Raw genomic sequence first — 21,538 nt, 5'->3', positions numbered from 1 at the left:
AGCCTGCGTTCAAAATGTCTGAGATGCAGAGGTAGCGCAGGAGCAAGTGTGCAGGCAGACGTGCCTAACAGGTGGTCAGCTGTGGCTTTACCTGCATGCCAGACATCCCTGTAACAGACTCTCCAGCCGATTACAGCATACCAATGAAGGTCTGGGTTTCCAAGTATTAATTTCATGACTCTACCACTACTGTGAGTCATTGCAAGTTTGGAAAAACCCTTCACTCCTGTCTCTTTATAAGCATAATATTGCTATGAAGCTTATTGATGGTCAAAGTATGAGAGATATGTTTAAGGTATTATATAAATGATAAATACTTACTGTAAAGGCTCATATAATCACTTCTAATCAGAACCATAACATTTTCTTGTTTGGCTTCTATTACCACAAACATAATCCTTCGAGAATATGTGTGTGTGTGTATCTGAAGTTTACACTAAATAAGCTCTACTATGGTTCAAAAGAGCCTCATCTGGGCAATCACTGTGAGCCAGACAAAACTGAAAAGAGTGAGCACAGTCAGAACCAAAATTGCCTGTTCTCTCCTCTCAAGCTGACAAATCTTATGTACTGCAAGAGCTGCCTTTTTTTTTTTCTTACTCCCTCAGCTATGAAGACCAGTGATCTATTTCATCTGCCTCAAACAAAGGACTCTTGAAAGCTGTTCTCTTAAATTTATTTTCTCAACCCTGGGGGTATACAATTACTGCTGTTCACTCATGCTTTGTGTGTTTAGATACTGGAAGGACGCATGCCCTTTCTGTCACTGTTACAGCATTCCCATGGAAAACTCCAGGGCAGCCAGTGTGTTCCTGACTCAGGCTCTGCCCACCACCAGCTGTGGAGTCAGCAAGCCAAACCTTGTTCAGTTAGTTGCAGAAGCAAGTGCTATCTTTACTAAGCTGATAGCTACCCAAATTTCTGCCTCTCAGGGTTTGATCTGCGCTCAGTGAGAGGGCAAAAACATAGTAAGGAACTGGAGGAGGACACAAATGCTGCCTCTGAAATTGCCGCTAGTTCTTCCCAGCAGCATTCCTCAGGGAGCACATGATCGGCATGTGTCAACCCCCGTGGCTCAAAAGATAAAATGCTTCACAGCCCAGGCAAAAACAGGCCACAAGTGTAGCTTCGGCTGCAATTCAGGAATGTGTTTGAGTGTCCTTTGCTTTGTGAGTGGTGTGGCGTAAGGCAAGAGGATGCATCAACAGGCACGGAATCTGGTGAAGGCTGCCCATCCTAGCTGTGTATTCAAGTCCTTCTGTCATGGAGGAGAAAAGGAAGTGGTTGTTAGCACGTTTGGCAGCACTGAGGTTGCAACCTGTTAACAGCTCATTGCTGTTTGGGTTTGCTCTGTGGAGGATGAAAACACTGCAAACAAACACATTTAAAATGCAGGAGTCCAGCTTGACAGCCTGACTGATGCAAAAAGCCACATCTGCTCAACATCAATTTTATTACATCATGTTATAGTAGCATTGTTACATTTGGTGATTTGGTACACTCTTCAGCACCTTGTAGGACAATACATGTGGACGGATCACCTGTTTAGCGTGTGATGCCCAGTAGCTGTCCCTTGCTCAAGCTCTGGCTCTCTGGCACAGTCCCAGAGCTGACTTCACACTAATGTGGCAAGAGCCTGGACGTTGTGGGAGCTTTCAGAGGTCTTGTGGATGGCATGGTGACCTCTGACGCTTCTGTCTCTAACACTGGTTTTGGGGCTGTGCTGAGCCTTGACGGCATGGCTCTGGAAGGCCCGGACAGTTCGGATAGCAAGTACGCAGACTACAAAGCTGGCAAAGTACAAACAGGCAGCAGCGACACCAAAAAGGCCGACAGCTGCATCACCGCCCTGGACCACGCAGTTCATGGAGGTATAACCGCGGCGTGCATAGAGCCTCTCGCGCCTCTTGCAAACTTCTGTGGCGTTCACCTGGCTGACAAAGTGCAGGTAGAGGCCGACTGCTGCGATGTACGCCATGCCAGCCACCAGGTTGAAGGCACATTCGCCTACCAGCAGCCCTATCCTGAGCTGCTGGATGGGTTTTGACCCCACGACAAGGAAGACAAGGGTAAGTACTGCTGCTGTTAAGCTGAAGGCTACCCCGCCATACACGCAAGGGGCTCTCATCTGGGTGAACTGCACATCTAGCTCCCTCACCTCCTGGAGCTCCGTGCCCTCAAAGGGGCTGTAGGCCAAATTCAGGCTGAAGGATCCGGCGCCGAAGCCACCAAAGGATGTGAAGCCTGCAACAGAGGCTTGGGCAGCGCCCACGCAAATCAGCACCAGGAGGTTAACCGTGATTTCCACAATCTTTAAAATGCCTGTAAAGAGCAGAAAGAGGGGAATAGGTGTCAAAATCATGTCTTGTGCAAGCTGAGGGTGACAGAAGTACACCAAAACTAGCCAGAGAGCCCTATTACTGAGATAGGCCTTGGCTACAGCTACAGAAGAGCACGGCTTTAAAAAGAAAAATAAGGCACGAGCTCTCATGGGTACATTTCAGAGGTTGGGCAAATTACTTTTTTTAATTTGTCAGTGTGCTTGATAAATGGATCTTCATGCGGGGAAAGAAATCCATAAAAATTTTACTGTGCTTGTGTTATTGCCAAGGCAAGCGCACACTGATTATATTTTGGCCTGTAACTTCTTGGCATAAACACACTGAGCAAGAAATATCCAGTATGAACAAAACGCTGAGGTTAAAACTGACAGAAACCTCGAAGTTTCTAATGGCCTAAAAAATTATGCAAGTTATTTAGGGCCTTTAAAATGGGTTTACTGCTTTAACTTACACCCTTTTTTTGTCTTTCTAAGTGTGTGTTAATTTAAACTTATTATCTAACCAGATGCAACTTCCACTTTCTCTCCTTCAGAGATAAAAATCTTTTCATAAAGCTGAAGAAGCAATTCCTGATTGCACAAAAAAGGAGGAGAGGCGGGAGGCAAAAAAACACCTTATATGAGAAGGTAAGATAAGTGAATTTGATACTGAGTCGTGTTCTCTTCCACATCCCCAGCTTCAGAAGAAAGCCTTATGACTTCTGAACTGACTCTTCTCTTCTGTTTCATATGTTATGCTACTGATAATGGTAACCAAGGTTTTGTTTGTTTGTTTTTAAGAAAAAAAATGTGGATATATGACTCTTTTTTGTGGTCGTTGCCTGTCAGGAAGGTGCAGCATCTGTTAGAGAAATTTGATCATTCTGTGACAGCTCACTAGGGGTCAGACTAAGATTAGTGAACACGTTGGATGTTGAAGCACAGCATAGCTAGAGTTGCCTATTTGGGAAATGAAAACCCCTAGTGTATCACATGTTGCTCCTCAAGTGCTGAAGTTAATTACAGAATTGTGAATCTTCTTATTCCATTGCAGTCTGCCAGCCAAGACTGTAAGATGCTCGACACAGTGGTCCTGTATTTTTCTTTAAGGTGGTGAAGGATCTGTGGTTTGCATACAGACTTTCATTTTATGCTGCTAACATTGATCAGCACAGCATTTTCCTCTTGAGAAATGGCTCAGTTGCTGTCAAGGCTATATGGGCTTGAAAAGAAAGGGCTGAAGAAGCATGCAAGGGAATTAGACAAATGCCTCTCTTGTGTTGCCAGATGCTTCTAACCAAAGAAAGACAGTGACAGTCACCATGAAGGATTATCAGATGTTCCTGTCCTGCCTTTTTCTTATTCCCTCTACAGAGGGCTGAGGTAATGAGCATCTTCCTGCTGCCCCATGCTCTTCACAGGAAGTGCTTGCAATGCTTTGACAAGGGCCTTTGGCCACCACAGGAGTTCCCGCCTCCCCATGTACCCAGACTCACTTCTGCTAATGCAGCTTTAGGTAGGTACTGAGCTCATTCACATCGTGGCCTTGCAAGCCATCCCAGAGCACAAAGGGGAGCAGTGATAATGGTGGTAATATCTGGGAACAGAATACCTCAGGGTCAGCATGGTTCAGGTTGTGTGCACGTACACAAGTGCATACGTATACAGAGTTCATATCCTGAAAGGCAGTAGGTAGAGCAGGCAGAGAAGACAAAGTGCTCTTGTTGAGGAAGAGCTAAGTGTGCAGTGTGACATATATGTTCTTCAGTGGTGGTTCAACCTGGACAGGCTGGAGAGCTGGGCCGAGGGGAACCTGATGAAATTCGACAAGAGCAAGTACACGGTCCTGTACCTGGGGAGGAACAACCCCATGCACCAGTACAGGCTGGGGGCTGACCTGCTGGAAAGCGGCTCTGTTGAGAAGGACCTGGGAGTGCTGGTGCACAGCTGGCTGACCCTGAGCTAGCAACATGCCCTTGTAGCCAAGGCCAACGGTATCCTGGGATGCACTAAAAGGAATGTGGCCAGCAGATCGAGAGAGGTTCTCCTCCTCCTCTACTCTGCCCTAGTGAGACCACATTTGGAGTGCTGTGTCCAGTTCTGCCCCCCACCAGTGTTTAAGAAGGATGTGGAACACCTTGAGCAAGTCCAGCGGAGAGCTACCAAGATGATCAGGGGGCTGGAGCATCTCCCTTGTGAGGAAAGGCTGAGAGACTTGGGTTTGTTCAGCCCGGAGGAGAGAAGACTGAGGAGGGATTTCATGAATACCTATAAATATTGGAAGGGTGGGTGTCAGAATGATGGGACTAGGCTCTTTTCATTAGTGCCCAAGGACAGGACAAGGGTCAATGGGCACAAACTAGAACACAGGAAGTTCCACCTTAATATGAGAAAAAACTTCTTTCCTGTGCGGGTGCCAGAGCAGTGGCACAGGCTGCCCAGGGAGGTTGTGGAGTCTCCTTCCCTGGAGATATTCAAAACCCGCCTGGACGCTTTCCTGTGCCCCCTGCTCTGGGTGTGCCTGCTCAAGCAGGGGGGTTGGACAAGATGATCTCCAGAGGTCCCTTCCAACCCCTACCATTCTGTGATTCTGATTTCTACATGACAACATGCCTTTTCCTTGACCTTTCTGCACAACCATTTCTGTTCAGAGGGCTTCAAATGTTTCAAAGGAAATATTTGTGGAGCTAAATGTACAGAGAAATTTAAATCTGTCTATGAGACAGCATTTGGAACTCCTTGTACCAAATTCAAACAATGCAGCCAAAAGACTCAACATTTTTAATGGGTACAGAATCATCACTTTACCAGGACTGTTCAAAATATTTTGAAAGAGTAATAACTGTACAGGACATTCATTGGAACTGGATCAGATATTTTTTGTCTGCTCAGTTGAGCTGTACAATATGCCTTCCAAATACAGGGAGTCAACTTAGGTCCTTAGGGCCCTTTGACAGCATTGGACGCAGAAGGCCACTTCCCTTTTTAAGGGCTGACTACTGATTTCATAGATGCTCCATCAGGAAGCCCTTCTTACAAGTCTACAGGGAGGAAAGACCATTTGATTAAGGGAAACATAAATTTTAAATATGTTTGGGAACCTGGAAGTTGGGAATTCATGACCATTCAGCTTTCTTCTACTGCTGTCTTCAGAATTTCCTTTTCGTCTATGACTGGTGAGGCACTCTGACCCACTGAGCATCAACTTTTCCTGTACATCACCTTGCTGACCTTTAGAAAAGGCGATTTTCTGTTGTCAAAGTAGTCAGCACCTGCTGCTAACCTCCCTGCATTTATAACTGACCCCAATCCTCAATGACGCTGCTCCAAAACTTCCTGTGTATTCACACAAATTCTGTATGCAACTCCTTAACTTCACTGAGCTGATTGCTGGTACTGCAGTAGGGCTAGTAAACGTGTCTCTATGCTCATGGGATGACAAATATGATCAGTGTAGGTCTACTGTATTTTTAATTGCAGCAGTAGATACTTTAATGGCATGCTTGAAAAATTTCCTTAGACAGGGCATTCAGGTTGGACAGGTTTTGTATGTACCTGTACAGTTTTCACACGCACCTGCTGTAAAATTGATTGGAGTAACTAAACAACAGAGAGAGGCTGATTAGCAGTTACTCCACCAGTTACTTGCATCACATGGATTAACTTTAAAAAAAAAGTGCAATAACAAAGCCTCCTGTAGTAAAGAAAAATCCTAAAATGATAAGCAGTACATAGAACAGACCTGTGAATTACAGGTCTATGATGACAGCCAGCAGAGTTTGTGAAAGCAGCAAACAATTAGTGGAAATCCCTAAGGCCTTGTACAATCATCAGGGCGTTGATGGCAATATTAAGCCTTACAGTTTGTTCAGATCTTGACCCGGGCCCCCCAAAAGCCTCATGCAACCTTCATCTGTGATAGTTACAAGCTGATACCCAATCCCAGTATACTAGTATGAACAGGATAGACAGACTTGAGAAATACGGAATAAAAGGACAGTTAAGTTTTGAATCTTAGCTCTGTCAAGGTATGTTAACACACACATACTAACAGTGACCTATGTCAAGCAGTCTACTGCTGGTAGAAAGGGCTGAGTTAAAAGCCACGCTACTGAGTCTGCGCTGCCATTCCTGCTTTGACAGGCTGGTTAGCTATGTCATCTTAGAGTTACAGCTGCAGAAACTAGACTGCCAAAAGGTCTTCCTACGGGGAAGTTACTTATTTCTACAACTATTCCCGAATCCCATGCAACAATGAACACATTGCATGACTTGAGTGTAAAATGACAGGTCTGAAAATCTCAGCATTCCACTGGTTTGGTTTTTTCATTTCCCAAGCTCAAAATCTTGGGATCTATCTAAAACATTACTGATTTGTACTTTAGTACAGTGTACTAGCACAGTGAACAGTTGCCTTTGGGACCTAACCACCTCCATACTGCGCAAGAAATGAAACTCAAGTCTGGGCTCCTGGATTTCCATTTCCTTCCCCATGTAAGTCCTTCTTTCCTGCACTACTTTTCAACACCAAAGGTGAGGAGAACAGCTGCAATCTAAAAGACTGTGGGTGATGCCAGAGATTTCAAGGGAATTGTTTCATTCATTCCATGAAATCTAAATCTACGGTGGATAGTAATTTCAGTGTATCGTACTTGTTAACTTTGTTTGAATCCAGTCTTTTTTTGCTTTGAGTAGGCTTCCAGCTATAACAAACAGCAGCCTTCCAATTTATACTATTAACCTACTGTTCACTTTTTCTTTCCCTTCTGTACCAGATGCATGCTGGGCTATTGCCATGGTATTAACCCACTGATCAATGGTTTTGTCTTCTGTCTAATGGTGAGCTCAGATGTCCAGCAAACCAGCCAGGCAGACTGTTAAGAGTACAGATCCACAGGCAGCCGGCCATACTCTAACGGCTCCTACCCTTGGCTGGGTGGTCACTACTTTTCTCCCCTGCCCAGTAATAATTCTGGCCTAGCATTAGGCCCTTCCAAGAGCTGTTTTAATAAATTAAAATAGCAGGAAACCATTCAACTCTTTTCTCGTGTGCTGCTGTCTTTTCCTGCGACTTTAGCAACTTGAAGTGACTCACAGTGTATCTGATGAGCGATCGTGCTGGCATGAGTTTAACAGGGGAACTAACACGGCCAGGACCAGCAAAAGACCAGAAACTCTCCTTTTCAGGTGAGGTGGGCTGTTAAATCTGCATGCTCTGCCTCATAAAACTACACTGCAGCTGACCGTGTGGTACCCAGTAACTCAACTGTGTGCTCAAGTTTCATGTGTCAGAAGCTGTAAAGAGGCATTCTCATCCAGGCACTGTGGCAGGATGGCCCCAGTGTTCAGATGACAGGATCACAGCGTGTGTACGTGTGTGTGTACATAAAGTAAAATGGTCACTTCATGTTTGTTCCTACGTTTCTGCAGCTGACATAAATTCATCTGCAGGACAGACAGTTCTGGCTGTTTCTGTTGAACTCCCCTGACCCCACTAGGGCCTGACTAATATAGGAGACCTTCAAAGTGTCTCCCTCCACTGCATCTTGGCACAGTAGTCACTTTTTTCCTCTGTTGACTACACATGGACTCCTTCTCCCGTCTCTTTTGGTATCATTCCCTCCTCTTGAGTTAACATCTCTGGGTCCTTCTAAGATATTTTATGTTCGTCACTCTCCCTTCTGGCTTGCTTTCTTCCTCTGTTTTCCTTGCAGGCCACGTACCACCAGGAGCAGCGGTACCCAGCTGGCAGCCCCGCGGGTGCCTGCCTGCCCCTCTAGGACACCTCGACCCCAGCAGCCAGGTGGCAGCACCAGAGCCACACAGGTCAGTGGTGCCTGTGCCACATCCCATTAGGGGTCGCTCCAGGAGAAAGGAAGAGAGGAGTTGGAGGCTACAACACATACATTAAAAATCATTCTCACTGAAAGTTGTATTTTGGGCTTTTTCCCAGTTTGGGTAGCTTTCTGCTTTTCAGAGGTAATTTTCCCCCCCGCCCCCACAGGAGCAGACAAGTATTTTGACCATATATAGTGACTTACAAAAGCAGCAGTCCGTCCCGAAAAGGATCTCAAATGCTGAACTACTCTTGCCAGTGCAGGTTTGGCATTCCCCAGAGAGTAAAGGCACTGCTCAATGCGCAGCTTTGGTCACCTCTCTGCTAAACTGAGTCGGTGCCAGGAGGAAGAGATAAGGGGGAAGAGGGAGAAAACGCCACAGGAAAGAGGGGTTTTGTTCTGCTTTTGGAGGGAGACAAAAATGTGACAGAAGTGGGGAGGAACCAAAACAGTGGACGAGAACTGAACAAGGGAAATGAAATGGAGACAACAGTCGCAACAGATTAAAAATATGAATGTACGGTATTAAAACATCTTGCTGATGGTATTATTTCCCTTATGTATACCAGTCCCAAAGGAAGATCTTACTGAAACCAGTAACAAGAATTCAACCAACTTCACTAATGGAGGATCAGGGCAATACAGAGCTTTGCCATAAACAAACAAATCCCCCCCAAGCCCCCACCTCACCATTGTTTTTGTAGGTCTCTCTGTTCTTCCACCAGTGGTGGGATTTAGCTTTCACTGAGTTTATGCTAAAATCTCCCTCATGAAGTAATGTTCAAAGGCAGGAAAAACCATAACCCAACCCTAAAACACAAGAGTTAAGCAATGTAACACCAGCAGAATCTTGGCCTTTCAAAGGACCCAAGGGAACTACATACTCAGAGCCAAATGAATTTAAATGGCATGTAAGTGCCCAACACGCCTATGCTCATTTGAGATATCTGTCTTAGCGGAAATAGATGGAAAAATAGTTTAAAAACTGGGAAAATTACATTATTTATGTGCTCTAGGAAAGAAGCATTGTTATTACCTTTTAATAAGTTGTCCTTCTTTAGTCAAGACAACAACTCCATTAGGAAATCTCAAAGGATGACCAGCCTTGTTTTTAACAATTCAGAGAAGCCTTACGTTCACAATCAGAGTGCTCAGATCCAAATGTATTGTCCTGGTTTTTCTGTGTATCATCTTCCCTTAAAGAACTACTGTCCCACCTGCTCTATTTCGTCTGCTTAATACCCTCCCATCCTCTCAACAGTGCTGTCCAATTTTCACAGGAAAGGGTGGACTTAATTTGTAGAACTACTGCATCAGCCTCTATCCCCACAGTTTCCCACACCACTGCATGACACTGAGGCTTACTTGCCATCAAGACACAGTTTCAGCACAACGCAGCCCCTGCCGGGGAACAACAGCTTTGGTTTACTTGTTCCCAGTAGTTCTCTAAAGCATCACTTCTAGCATATTCTTGTTTTCTCTCCTGTTAACTGAGCATGAGTCATCTGCCACAATTTTGGAGAGGGTGGGAAGCAAAAGATCTTGCATTAAACTGTAGCACTTGGCAATACTGATTTAAATACAATGGCCATAAAAGCCTGCACAGGTATTTGTAGCATCAGTAGGTCTCTGCACAGGCACCTCATATTCTGCGTTTTAGGAAACTGCCTTTTTTTCTTCCTAGCGTACCCATAGTTCTTTCAAGTAGTAAACAAATATCTTGGTATCAAAACAAACTTGCAGGATTTTTTTTTAAAAAGAGTTCATAAAACAATGAAACACTCTTGTTTCTTATGCCAACTTTCCATAGCCACTCCCTCCATTTGAACTGAAACTGAGCCGCCTTCAGAAAGTACAAAGATTGGGGTGTTATTGCTCTTTAAGTAATCATAGTCTGGCTGAAGGTAGGTCAGGTTGGATGCACCTGTGAACCTGAGCTTCTCATTCAATTTACAAATTGTGGGTTGTCACGCTTGGTAAGCAACATTCCTGGCTGGGTGGATTTTCTCCTTTAAGTGAGCTAAGATCACTTGCTCAAGAAACAGAGCTACGTTCAATAGATAGTCAGTCTGCTGTATCAATTAGCTTGGAGAACAACTTTTTAAAGGTAAGAGTTTTACTTGGTTCCCAAAATTTCGGTCAGATGTGGGGAAGACAAACCCAGTGGTCTTACAAGAAAGGTAGTGCAACTCCTGTTCTCTGCTGGTAGAGAGCAGACTTACTAAGATTTGTCAGAGAGGAATCACGGACTAGAGTCTAACACATACCTAACAGCTAACATCAACTTTGCCAGTATCTTCCCCTGCCAACTTAAGTGAGTCTTCTCAGTTGTAGTTCTCCACTCTAAAAACAATAGTGTCCATGTTAGCACAATGCCAAAAGGTGGATGAAAAAAATATGGCATAAAGCTGTGGGCAGAGTGAAGTCCCATATGTTGGCAGGGCAACAGTTTGCTAAAGGTAACATTTGGCATCTGCAACTAGTGCAGCTCCCCTGTGTGTTTTTATAGAGCTAACTGCTCATGGCTATTTGTATTTCACAGCAAATGGGACTTACCTCCAAGTGAAATACTTTAACTTCAGTACAGGAAGGTTACCTGCAGCTCTCCCACTGTATCTTTTTACTGTGCAATTTTAATTAAGCATTTTGAATAACTGGGATTATTTTAATCTGTACAGATCCATTCAATTCCCGCTACTTATCCTCTGTTTACACAATTACAAGATTAAAAAACTTGATGGCAAATTCAGTCTGTTAGTCACACTGTATTTAAAATACACTTTATAACAGCCAGGAGGGGGAAAACATCTAATTACAATGAGACTATAGAGGACCTTAATGATCCCTTCTTACAGCAGAAATATGTTGAAATTAACTGCCACAGGAACAGTATATGACTGCTTTGAGCACAATGTAAAGGAGCTAAGCATGGCAGACTGTAGGGGCAAAAATGTAAAGATGGTGTCTACAAAATACAGCAGTTTCTCATCTACTCGGTGCCTCCACAGAAATGCAAGTATCCGGCTGGCCACTGCTGAAAAGATTTACCGTGCTGCTTAATGTACTTGTCAAATGCTTGTTTTCACCCACAAAATTACCTGCATTATGCACATTTAATGACCCTTCAGTGTTTTTCAACATACATAGCTGAAGCTACAGAAGGTCTTTTACTTTGGTCCAATGCCTCTTACAGACCACTATTCTGCCCCAACCTATCCCGAGCACTGGAAGGGATACAAGTGCTCTGCAAAATATTTTTCCCTTCCTGCTCTCATGTCTGACTCTGAGAGGAACAGTGTCAGGACATCACAGAGCAACTTAACAGCAGCAGTATAATGGTTATGAACAATGGCATAACTCAAACCAAATGTCTACTACTGTGAACCCTGTGTTTAGGGTAACTTTTCAGCTCAGTATTTTTCTCAGTCTATGAGTATTTGCCAGCACGCATAGCTACAGGAAAAAAATTAGACTGTGTTTTGTAAAAACAAAAGCTTATAGATGTTTACATTTGAATTAATGCTGGCTTGTAAATGCATGAATATATCCTGGAGAAAGTCACTGTTACTCCCTAATTCCAATTCCTTCTCCAAATAAATTCAGTTTGATATTTCCTCCTGGCTATGCTTGAAATTGGAGACTTTTCTTGTTGTTACAATCCATAATGCTGTCTTTTTCTGAGAGGAAATTGGTCTGAAGGTTTTAACAATTGTAGGCTAAAGGCATGATTGTTTGGAAGTGCCTACAATATGCTTAAGAAATCTGACACTATTCATGGCGCAAAGCTGTATTCATGGCAGCAAAGAACAGGGATTCAATTATACTTGTTCCCCCACAAACGGTTTTCTAACCTTTTTAGTGCTGTCTCCCTTAAATGCCAAGCGGGTTGAAGAATTTAAAAAGTTATTAGCTCAGAGATTATTACCAGCACAGAACAACTCTATACAAGGCAAAATTCAGGCACTTCCTGAGTTGTATACTGACTGAAGATGGGAGAAACTTAGTTTACCTTCACTGCTTAAGCAAAACCAAAGGAGGCATTAGCCTAGAACTGCATTGCTCCACCTCTTTCGCACCAATATACATAATAACAAGAAAATGAAAAGTTCTCAAGGTCAAGTGACCAAATATCTATGACCAATTTAAGATCAGCAATTCACTCTTGGGTTCGATTCAGGTTTTTCTCTCGCTAAGGTGAAGGAAGCAGCATGGCAGCCAGCCTTGAACACTTCTCTCATTCCCTCCAGTAACCAAAACCACTGAATCTGGTTATATTTCCAAAGGAACTGGTGTGTGTGGATGTGGGTGTGTGGGTGTGGGTGTGCGCGCCCGTGTCCTTTGAAGGGCAAATATGATTACCAATTTAGTTTTTCTACACAGAAAAGAGAACTACAGAAATTTTACCTGTGCTGTGAAAAGCAAGTTGGAATGTTTTCTTCTGAAAGAATTTCAGGTCTAAGTATCCCCACGCCAAAAAGATTCAGCTCAAAAGTACACAACAAAAAACTATGGTAGGTGCACAGACTAAGTGAAAAGATGGAAAAGTGAGATGGTGAAGTCTGGTTTAATAATAATCACAAAAAATTCTTCATGGTTGCCAACTGTAAAATTGGTAGGCTGCTGAGTGCTCAAGCTCTTGAATGAGAAATTAATGAAAGCAGTGTATAATAAGCAATCTCACACTTCATGTATGTACACAAACACATGCACCCCACCACCGTCTACAGAGCACACAGATGGGCTCTAAATAAACCACTTCCACTCAGGAAAGACATCAGGCAGCCGCCTCTGAAAACATGAGCTCAGTGTTCACTGACAGTCAAACACCACACAAAAAGCTAGGAAGCATTAAGATAGGACTACAGAACCGGAACCTTTATGCAGATGTCTGATTCTTTTGCGAATTTATCCTGAATTCTGAGTGCAGTTCTGGTCAGACCATCTCAAAAGCCTATGATGGATCTGGAAAAGGTATAAGGTTGGCAAGCTAACCAAAGCTGGAAAGACTTCGCTCTTGATAGGCAAAAAACTGACTACTCTTCAATCTATGAAGAAGCAATAGGAGCACAGTGACATGGAGAAAGGGAAGCCTTCACTCTAAAGTCCTAAATCTCACGGAGAAGGTGAGTATATGAGGTTACCATTAGGCATGTTGAATACCACCAGAATCGGAGCCACCTTCTTTAAAATGTTTTTGGGAACAAAACAGTACTTCTTGAAGTGGCACAAAGAAACTTATTGTCATAAGACAATGTGGAGGCCAAACATTCAAAAGGGCATTCAGAAAAGGATTAAACCAATTTGATAGGTCTGTAAAGGGATATTAAACATAACAGAAGTGAATGCAGTTTTCCAATTCAGAAGATGCCACCAATCCGAAGTTAGGAGAGTACTCCAGAGGACAGCTCACGCTCTACTGGTCCAAACACTGACGGGCCTCCTAAATTTGCACTCTAGTACATTGTTTGAGAGGATGTGTAATTAGGTGTCTCATATGATCCAGTACTGCTAGCCACGTGATCCCACCTGAATGGCTTTCAATACATATTGCTCATATGACTTTTTAACAGACTTTTTTCCTTCTGTTTTCAAGATGAAAGGAATAAAAAGCAGCAGAATGTTTTGAAGTTTCTTAGATGGTATCAAATGTTCCCACTGGCAAAAGGGGTCAGTATCAGTTGTTTCTTTCATTATATTTGGGTTGGGATTATTGTCTTAATGCAGTTGTACGGAAAAAAGGGGGCAGGGATTAGGGAGGGAAGGTGGGAATAATAAAGGAGAATGATGTCCTTTTTTCTGCTGCTGCTTGCAGCTAAGATGCTCAAATGATCACCGCAAAAATAACAGCCTAATTCTGAAACTCAGCTTCAGCTTTTTGGGATATTGCTCGTGAAAAGCATGGATGAAAAGGGCAGTATCTGGGTGAAGGAAATACTTTTCAGAGCTCTGGTTGTTAGGAATTCCTCTCTAGTTTGCCAAACTGGTCAACGTCCACAAAGAGCATAAGGGTATTTGCTGGGCAAAAGAAAAAAAAAATTAAACCATCGTGAAAGTAGAGTGATGCACAGTCAGAAACTAAGGTTTGCATTTCAGTCATTGCTTTGGAAAAGACTGTGGTACATCACTTGATTTCCCGGCCTTGTTTGATACTAGTTTATTTTAGAATTATAGTGATTGGGAAGGGGGAATTTCACCAGAGTGCTGATAAATCATTGGCAAAAGGAGGAGATAGTTAAGAAGTATTTACAAGAACTTTTCATTCTGTAAGAAGTTGTAGCTCACATGTACTGACTTCTTAATAAACAATTCATGTAGCTTTTCATTTACTTTCATTTACTATGACTGCAGGGAATACAGAATTCTGCAAAACAATTCTAGGAAATTCTGCTACGTCTTGGTACTTTCAAAAATTAAACAGTGACATTTTCATAATCTTATCAACTTCCAATATTTTTTCATTTTTTAAAGTAAAACTGCTAATAAAAGGGTTTACTTTCTACATGATCTCTTCTCCCTCCTCCACTGCAAGCTCAAACATTAAATTTTTTGCAAATACTAAGCAGTACCTGGGGGAGGGGTGGGAGTGAAAACATAATTGTCAACTGATAGGTCCAAAACTAGGGTATTTTGAAAATGTTAATGACGTTTAATGCACTGAAATAATGTGAAGCAAATGGGGGTCAAAAAGAACCCCAGCAAGTCACATTAAGTTATCTTAACAACCAGTCTGATCTAAACAACCAGTGAAACTCAAAACTAAAAATAACTTGCCACTTCATTTTTCAAAAGCTGTGATAAAATAAGGCATGGAGGTTTCTACAGCTTCTCAAACAAGTTAAAGTAATCTAGTATTGTTGAAGAAGAAACTGCTGATACAATTTTATCAGGGATAAAATATCAGTATGGCTCTGTATCGTTAAATATGCTCTACTAACTGTTGGAAGTAAATCTTGAGATGAAAAACAAATACACAGAACATATAAGAGAAAATAGTTCAGCTCACTCTTAAAATAGTTCACATGTTCCAAAAAGAGAAATACTAAGAGCAAATTGTGTTATTTAACTTACTTTCATGGAGTGAAGAAATAATCTAACATTATGTATTTTAATTTACTTCCAACAACAAACCTCTTCATTTGTCTCTCTACTGGAGGACACTGAAAGGCTGTTTATTATAGACTTTGGCCAAAGACTTTGCACCTAGCTGCAAGTTCCAACTCAGACTGCAGTGGGCCTTTCCTACAGACAAGGTGAGAAAGCTCATTGTCCTGGAAGAGGGAAAACTTTAAAGGAGTAATGGATATTTTAGCGCCATTTTTCTTCAGATTATGGGAGCAAGTTTACTAAGCATTAAGGCTGATTTCCTCCCACACTAATGCTCACTTCTCTGCTGGTTGTAGTCACTGTCTAGATATGAAAAAAACAAGTTATTTCTTAAGAGCTGTTTTATTGGATTCATGTCCATAAAATAGTTTTGTCTCCCACAGTGTTGCTTTATAAAGATGTATCAGTGATGACTGGATTAAACCCAAAGTTGATAAAAAGTCTGAGAAGAATGTGTCAGAAATAAACTATCATCAAAGCTTCAGCAGCCATCTTCGAATTGCCTACAGATGCAAATATGTATTTTATTACTAAATCCCAAAGGTTAACTCTTGCTGCACAACCTGAGTGATTACACACCGAGTGACCCACTCTGATGCTTTGTATGCATACTCTGGAGAGGCATTTTCAAGTATCTAAATACGTCTATAAATCTTGCCTTTAGATGCCTAAAATGTGTTAGTAACGCACAGTTATGCCGTTCATTAACTTTAACTCTCCCAGTTTTGGTTTGGTTGTTTTTTTTATAATATTCCTTATCTTTACTTTGTTGTGCTTCTAAACACAGAAACTAAACCCAAGAAAAGTCTTTGGAAGGAGAGCAGTGGATGACAGGCAATAAGAATCTCACATACCTCTTGTTGTGCATACCTTTGAACACTTCATTGAGAAGGTTTCCTTGGGAGGGTAACATTCTGGTGGCGGGCCAAAATATTCCCGTGATGTTCCTGAGGTTTTAGAGTAAGGGTCTGAGCAAACAGTGGAAGCCCTTGAGTGCTGGCCACCTCGGATATCTTCTGGTCGTCTACAGTGGAGTAAAACAACGAATGTATATTCATTAGATCATGCTCTCTCCTGAACATTAGAACATGAGAAACTGGCAGACGCTCCTGTTAGTGGAACCAGCTAGCCTTCTTCAAGGTATCTGATCTTTTTTGCTTGCATGTTTTGAAAGCAAATATCCCAAATACTTGCATAAATCCATGTTCACAAGGATATTTGCACTTGATTGTTGTTATTTTGGAACACTGTGTACTCACTGAGTAGGCTGGCTGAATCGTTCAGGTTATGTGCAAAAAGTAGCAAGGAGGAGGGTGTGGGGAGAGTTCCTGTTCCCATAAAAAGGAGTAGCAACTTTTTCATGAAAAACAAACACTTTTAGCTAGTCCATAGCAGTCCAGACGGTAAAAATCCGAAATATTTCCACATAATAAATGTGTAAAGTAGCACAACTATTTCATTTGTAAGCGTCTTGTCAAGTTTGTACTTCCAATTACCATGTCTCACAAAGATGTCTTTTAACAGAATGAAAGCTATTAAAAGAAAAAGATAAAGATTTTAAAGTGGGGGGGAAATTGCCTATTTAGATGTTTATCTCTTATTTTAGGTATTTTACATTTTAAGAGGAATCTAAAATTGACCCAGAAAAATCAATTTCTCATGTCTCCAATTAGACTCTTCATTTGTATACTTCAAAATGGAATTGTCCACTTTGCTGCAATGACATACATCTCCACATCTGAAGCCTGATTATTTTAAAGTTGGTGAGATTTAGATTATTCTATGGGAAAAGTCCAATTTGCTCTTTTTAAACAGAGCTAACACTCAGGTTAAAAGAAACATTGGCTGTAAATTGTTTTATAAGCGTCTGGTCTAATCTAAATATTCTCCCTCATCTGAGGGAGAATTGGAGCTTGCCTTTTCCAAGGTACAGCTGGACGATTTTGTTATTAATGGGTATTTTAAGACTCATTCAGCATTATTGTTTTTAAAATTCTTCTTCCTATTCAGTTTTTATCTTGAATTTCTTATCCACAGATCAGCAAAACTGTAGTTTTGTTTCCTAGTATCACTGCACTTCACTAAGGTTTATCTTCATCCAATTCCAGATTCAACTTAAAAATATTATCTCATTCATCCACATTAAATCATGTTCTTTGTAGTTTTTACATTTTAATTAAGACATTCAATAACAAGAGCAATGCTAACATCTCCATGTGTAGTTGCCAACAGCTCTATTTGGCCGAAACATTTCTGATTTTTCTGACCTTTGTCCTGTGTCTTGTGCAACCACCAAAGCATCCTGCGCAGCTGTGTCACATAAATTAAATAAGCTGTGTGATTTATAAGACTTCCATTTAACTTGAAAGCAATCCCTTTGGTACTTCTGATGCAGCTGCTTCTCTCTATTGTATCCTGCTACTTGCCAGAAAACAAAACAAAACAAAACAAACAAAAAAACCACCCACAAAACAAAGCCCCCCTAATGTTCAGCAATAGAGTACAATTGGGGGGGGGGAATCTTTTAGATGCTTTTTTTCTCACAATGGCCTATTCTGGCCACCTTTGCTCCTGTTTTCCTTCAGGACTTTCCAGTTCAGGATAATCCAACTTTTTCTCCTCAGTAATGAGAGGAAGTTTGCTATAGGAGTTTCAGACAGAAATAGATTTGGAAAGAGAAATACTCTGGCTAGAAAGTCTTGCTCATAAGGTATGAAAGCATTAGGCACCCAAATTACAGTTTCCAAGGAACTCTTCTCATCTATTTCATTATAGTATCTGGAGGTCTTTTGGTCTGTCAGCTTAAGTTTTCACCAAAATACTGAAATATCCTTACAAAAGTAGCAGGTTTGGGGAAACGCTGTTAGGTTAAGCCAAACTCCATCAAAACAACTGATGGAAAAGTTTTCTTGATTTGTTGTAGTGAGGGCTGGTGTTCCCCAGATTCTCAGCTTGACTCATCTCCATGGCCATTAGAGATCTGTAGCTGCCACTTCCCTTCCTCTAATCTCCAGTGGATACAGGGATGGTCTGTTGGCCTTTACAGTCCCTCCACCAATTCTGAGTCTCTGTGTCCAGTCATTTAAAACTAACAGCAAAACCGAGAAGTCCAGAGAAGTGCTTTACTAAGAAGCAGTGGTTTAATTTGTAGCTATCCTTTCACACATTGCTTTTATTAGGCTATATACGAAAAAAACCCAATCAACCAATCCAAGAAACCCCCAAATCCAACCCTTTTATTCTTTTCTCTCCACAGTGCAATTAGTGCATTCCTGGCATTTGCTGCTCTTACTTCTAATATGTTCAAGATAATTTAACTATATGCCCTCCTGATCTCTGCTTTTGCAAAGGACAGTCATTCAGCATGTGAAGATGATTCTTAGGTTGCCCTTTCTTCCCATTCCTCTCCAATTTTTCATGATTTAAGAGAGACAGAAGAAAAATTCATTAGCTATTTTCATCATACAATAGGATTACTACCATCCAAATGTTTTATATTTAGCCATAAGAAGTACTTCTAGTCCACACAGTGGTCTTCACTATTGCTTTTATTCTTATCCTGTTTTTCTTGCTAAAATGCATATTTTCATCGAGCAGTACTTCAGAACTTCAGCTTTTCATTAATCTTAACTATATTTATTTCCTCTCCCTCTTTGCCTCTATTCTTAAATTGCCCTGCAGTCATGCCCCCAGAGGCTAAACAGGAGTGATGAACGCCTTACTGCCACAGCCAATTTGCCACTGTTGTTTAGAGCTACAGACCTCTCTCTCACAATGCAGTCACTGGCATGCACTCAAAGGAAAAAAGCCTAAGCTCCCTTCTAATATGCTGTAGGTTAGGCAGGCTGAAAGGAGAAGTATAAACATCTTAGGAGTTTGTCACTCCAAACCTTCTATTAGCTGATTTGCTTATTGTGCTGACAGGGGCTGACCCACTACCAAGTGCCACAAACTGCCACAGACACTTAAAGAAATATTCATTTATTGACTACCATTACTGAAATTAATTTTGTTTCGGATTAATATGAACTTGTTTACAGCGAAACTAGAGCAACCTGAGAGTTCAGCAAGTCCCTGTGCTGGTCTCAGTCACGTAACATTCTCATTTAAGCAATGTGTATTTGGCAAGCCATGGCTTGCTGTCACCTCCTGACTAGCCTCTTCAGGAACTGTACTAAGACACACGGCCACACTTCACCTACTTGTGACCCACCTTGACCCAGATAACCCCAGGAAATTCACATCTCTGCCTACGTCAGGCAGCCTTTCTGCCCCCCCTCGAGCTCAATACAAAGATTAAATTTCTAAGTGTAAAATAACTCCCTGATTCCAAATGTAGCATGCTTATGCTTCATGGTTTCAAGACCGAGTAAATGTTTTCTTTACTATTGTCATATTAAGGTATTTAAAAGTAAACAAAGATGACAGGCATTAGAGACATGCTGTGATATGTTTCTTTAAGGTGATAAAGACATACCTTGCATTGTATGGGTATGGTTTTCTCGCTCTTCTGTCCTCCTCATATCTATCAGATCCATGGTTCTTATGGTGCCTGTATTGCTTATCTTGGTATCGTTTCCCGGCATGAGCCATCTTGTTTCTTATATGTATTCTTTCTTTCTAAAATAACTTCCTGAGCCAGAGAAATAACACTGGTTCATTTTATAGCTCTACTTCAAGTTACTCATTGACCATCACTCACATCCATTTCACGCTGATTCAAGACTTAGTACAGATTTCCTTAAGAAGTCAAGGAAGTAAAACTCTTTAAACTACAAGTAAAGAAATTTCATTAAAGACAGAAGTTTTTCTTTACATTTTCCTATTCATCGAGTAACCGTCATGCTTCTCTATTCAACATTTATTGCGCTTAGCTTATTTACTAGGTCTGCTCTGACCCTCCTACCTTAGCTGCAAGGACAAGGCATGGTGTCTGCCAAGAACGTGAATCTTGGCTTCTCTAATGTTGTCTCTTACATAAAGCACTAAACCCAGCAAGCACCAGTGCACTGCATGAGCATGCATACGACTGCCACTGATGGCAGGGCAAACCTGAAAGGGCGGGCTGTGACCTTCGTCCTGGAAGTCTGTAAGAGGAGGGCACCCATCGGTGTAAACAGATGCAGTACTGAACCTCGCCTGTGAACTGGATAAACATTAGGTATGGGCAACGCTGTGCTGGGCTGGAAATCAGTTGGCGAGAAGATACATCCTTGATAATTTGGTATTAAATATTACAGGGATGTTATTTCCTGAAAGTGTCTTTACCCATTGAAGCGCAGTACACTTAAGCCCAAACCTGTCAAATATGGAAACGCAGAGTTTAGGCATCTAAGTCATCTTTATTCTCATTTGCCTTCATCACAGCCCATCAGCGTTACCGCAGAAGCGCCTGCAGTCGACTTAATTTTGACCGATCGAGCTGAGGACTCGCTTAACGCCTTCCCTTCTGTCTCCTTTGAGTGTCACTAAAGAAAGAAACTAATTTTTATTTGTTTACGGCTAACAAAGAAAGAGACAGTGCCTTCCTCCGAGGGAGCTCAGCCCCTCTGCTCCGGGCAGAGGCCATTTAGCACGAAGCCGCCCCGCACCTTTCCCCGTGGGCGGTTTCTGGTCGCCTCAGCGCCGGGACAGCGAGCCGAAACCCCCTTCACGCCCCGGGGTGACCCTGCGGCGGGGCCCCGGCCTGAGGCCCTGGAGTGAGGCCGCTACCCCATGGCCGGCCCGCAGCCGGCACCTCCCCACGTCCCGCCGGGGAAAGAGCTGCGTCCTTCGCTCTCCACCCGCCGGCCAGCAACGGCCCCGCGCCTCCCCTCCGCCGGCTCCTCCGAGGACACCCCGTCCCTTGGCACCCCAGGGGCGAAGGCCAGCAGCCCTCGCCCCTGCCACCCCTCACCTGAGGGGAGCGCCGAGCTCCGCCCGCCTGCCAGCCGCTCCCGGGAGCCGCCGGGCCCGCCCTCCGCTCCCTCCCCGGCCGCCCACCTCCGCCCGCCGCGCCTCCCTCCCTCCCTGCCGCGGCCGGGGCGGGCCGGCCCCGCCGCAGGTGCTGCCCTGCCCGGCCCTGCCCGCCGGGGCGTCCTGCCGGCGGGGCCTTCTTTCCGTCCCGGGGCCGAGGGCCGCGGGGGGAAGAAGGGGTGCTGCCCCCAGCCCGCCCTGCTCGGCCGGGGAGGGGGGGAGCTGGAAAGGGGGGAGGAGACCAGGTGGCGTGGGAGAACCGGCACTTTTGTTTAGTTTAATAAAACGAGGTCCCCATGCGCTATGGTACTGAGGAAGAATC

General features: G+C 43.0%; 1 protein-coding gene across 3 annotated transcripts; it reads right to left on the bottom strand.

Moving 5' to 3' along the window:
- Positions 1 to 1,436: 1,436 nt before the first annotated feature.
- Positions 1,437 to 21,234, bottom strand: LOC142053087 (MARVEL domain-containing protein 3-like). Of its 3 annotated transcripts, none has more exons than XM_075084191.1 (4): positions 21,158 to 21,234; positions 19,739 to 19,894; positions 16,116 to 16,285; positions 1,437 to 2,322 (listed from the first exon to the last, which is right to left on the bottom strand). In XM_075084191.1, exons 2-4 carry the CDS (start codon positions 19,852 to 19,854, stop codon positions 1,616 to 1,618), a joined length of 993 nt encoding a protein of 330 aa, XP_074940292.1. In that variant the 5' UTR covers positions 19,855 to 19,894; positions 21,158 to 21,234; the 3' UTR covers positions 1,437 to 1,615. The 3 variants fall into 3 exon arrangements, with proteins under 3 accessions (XP_074940292.1, XP_074940293.1, XP_074940294.1); XM_075084192.1 differs by lacking the exon at positions 21,158 to 21,234 and adding an exon at positions 20,168 to 20,291; XM_075084193.1 differs by lacking the exon at positions 19,739 to 19,894 and having other exon boundaries at positions 21,158 to 21,226.
- Positions 21,235 to 21,538: the final 304 nt, after the last annotated feature.

The sequence above is a fragment of the Phalacrocorax aristotelis genome, chromosome 2 (genome assembly GCF_949628215.1).
Source record: "Phalacrocorax aristotelis chromosome 2, bGulAri2.1, whole genome shotgun sequence".
Taxonomy (NCBI): Eukaryota; Metazoa; Chordata; class Aves; order Suliformes; family Phalacrocoracidae; genus Phalacrocorax; species Phalacrocorax aristotelis.
The sequence above is the reverse complement of the archived record's forward strand: the minus strand, read 5'-3'. Positions and strand labels throughout refer to the sequence as shown.

What these genes read in the sequence shown, in the direction of transcription:
- LOC142053087 (XM_075084191.1), bottom strand. Translation starts at nt 19,854, where the DNA reads ATGGCTCATGCCGGGAAACGATACCAAGATAAGCAATACAGGCACCAT. An exon ending in CCATACCCATACAATGCAAG is followed by an intron (nt 16,286 to 19,738) that starts GTATGTCTTTAT and finishes ACTCCACTGTAG; the next exon opens with ACGACCAGAAGATATCCGAG. An exon ending in AAAGGTATGCACAACAAGAG is followed by an intron (nt 2,323 to 16,115) that starts GTATGTGAGATT and finishes TGCTCTTTACAG; the next exon opens with GCATTTTAAAGATTGTGGAA.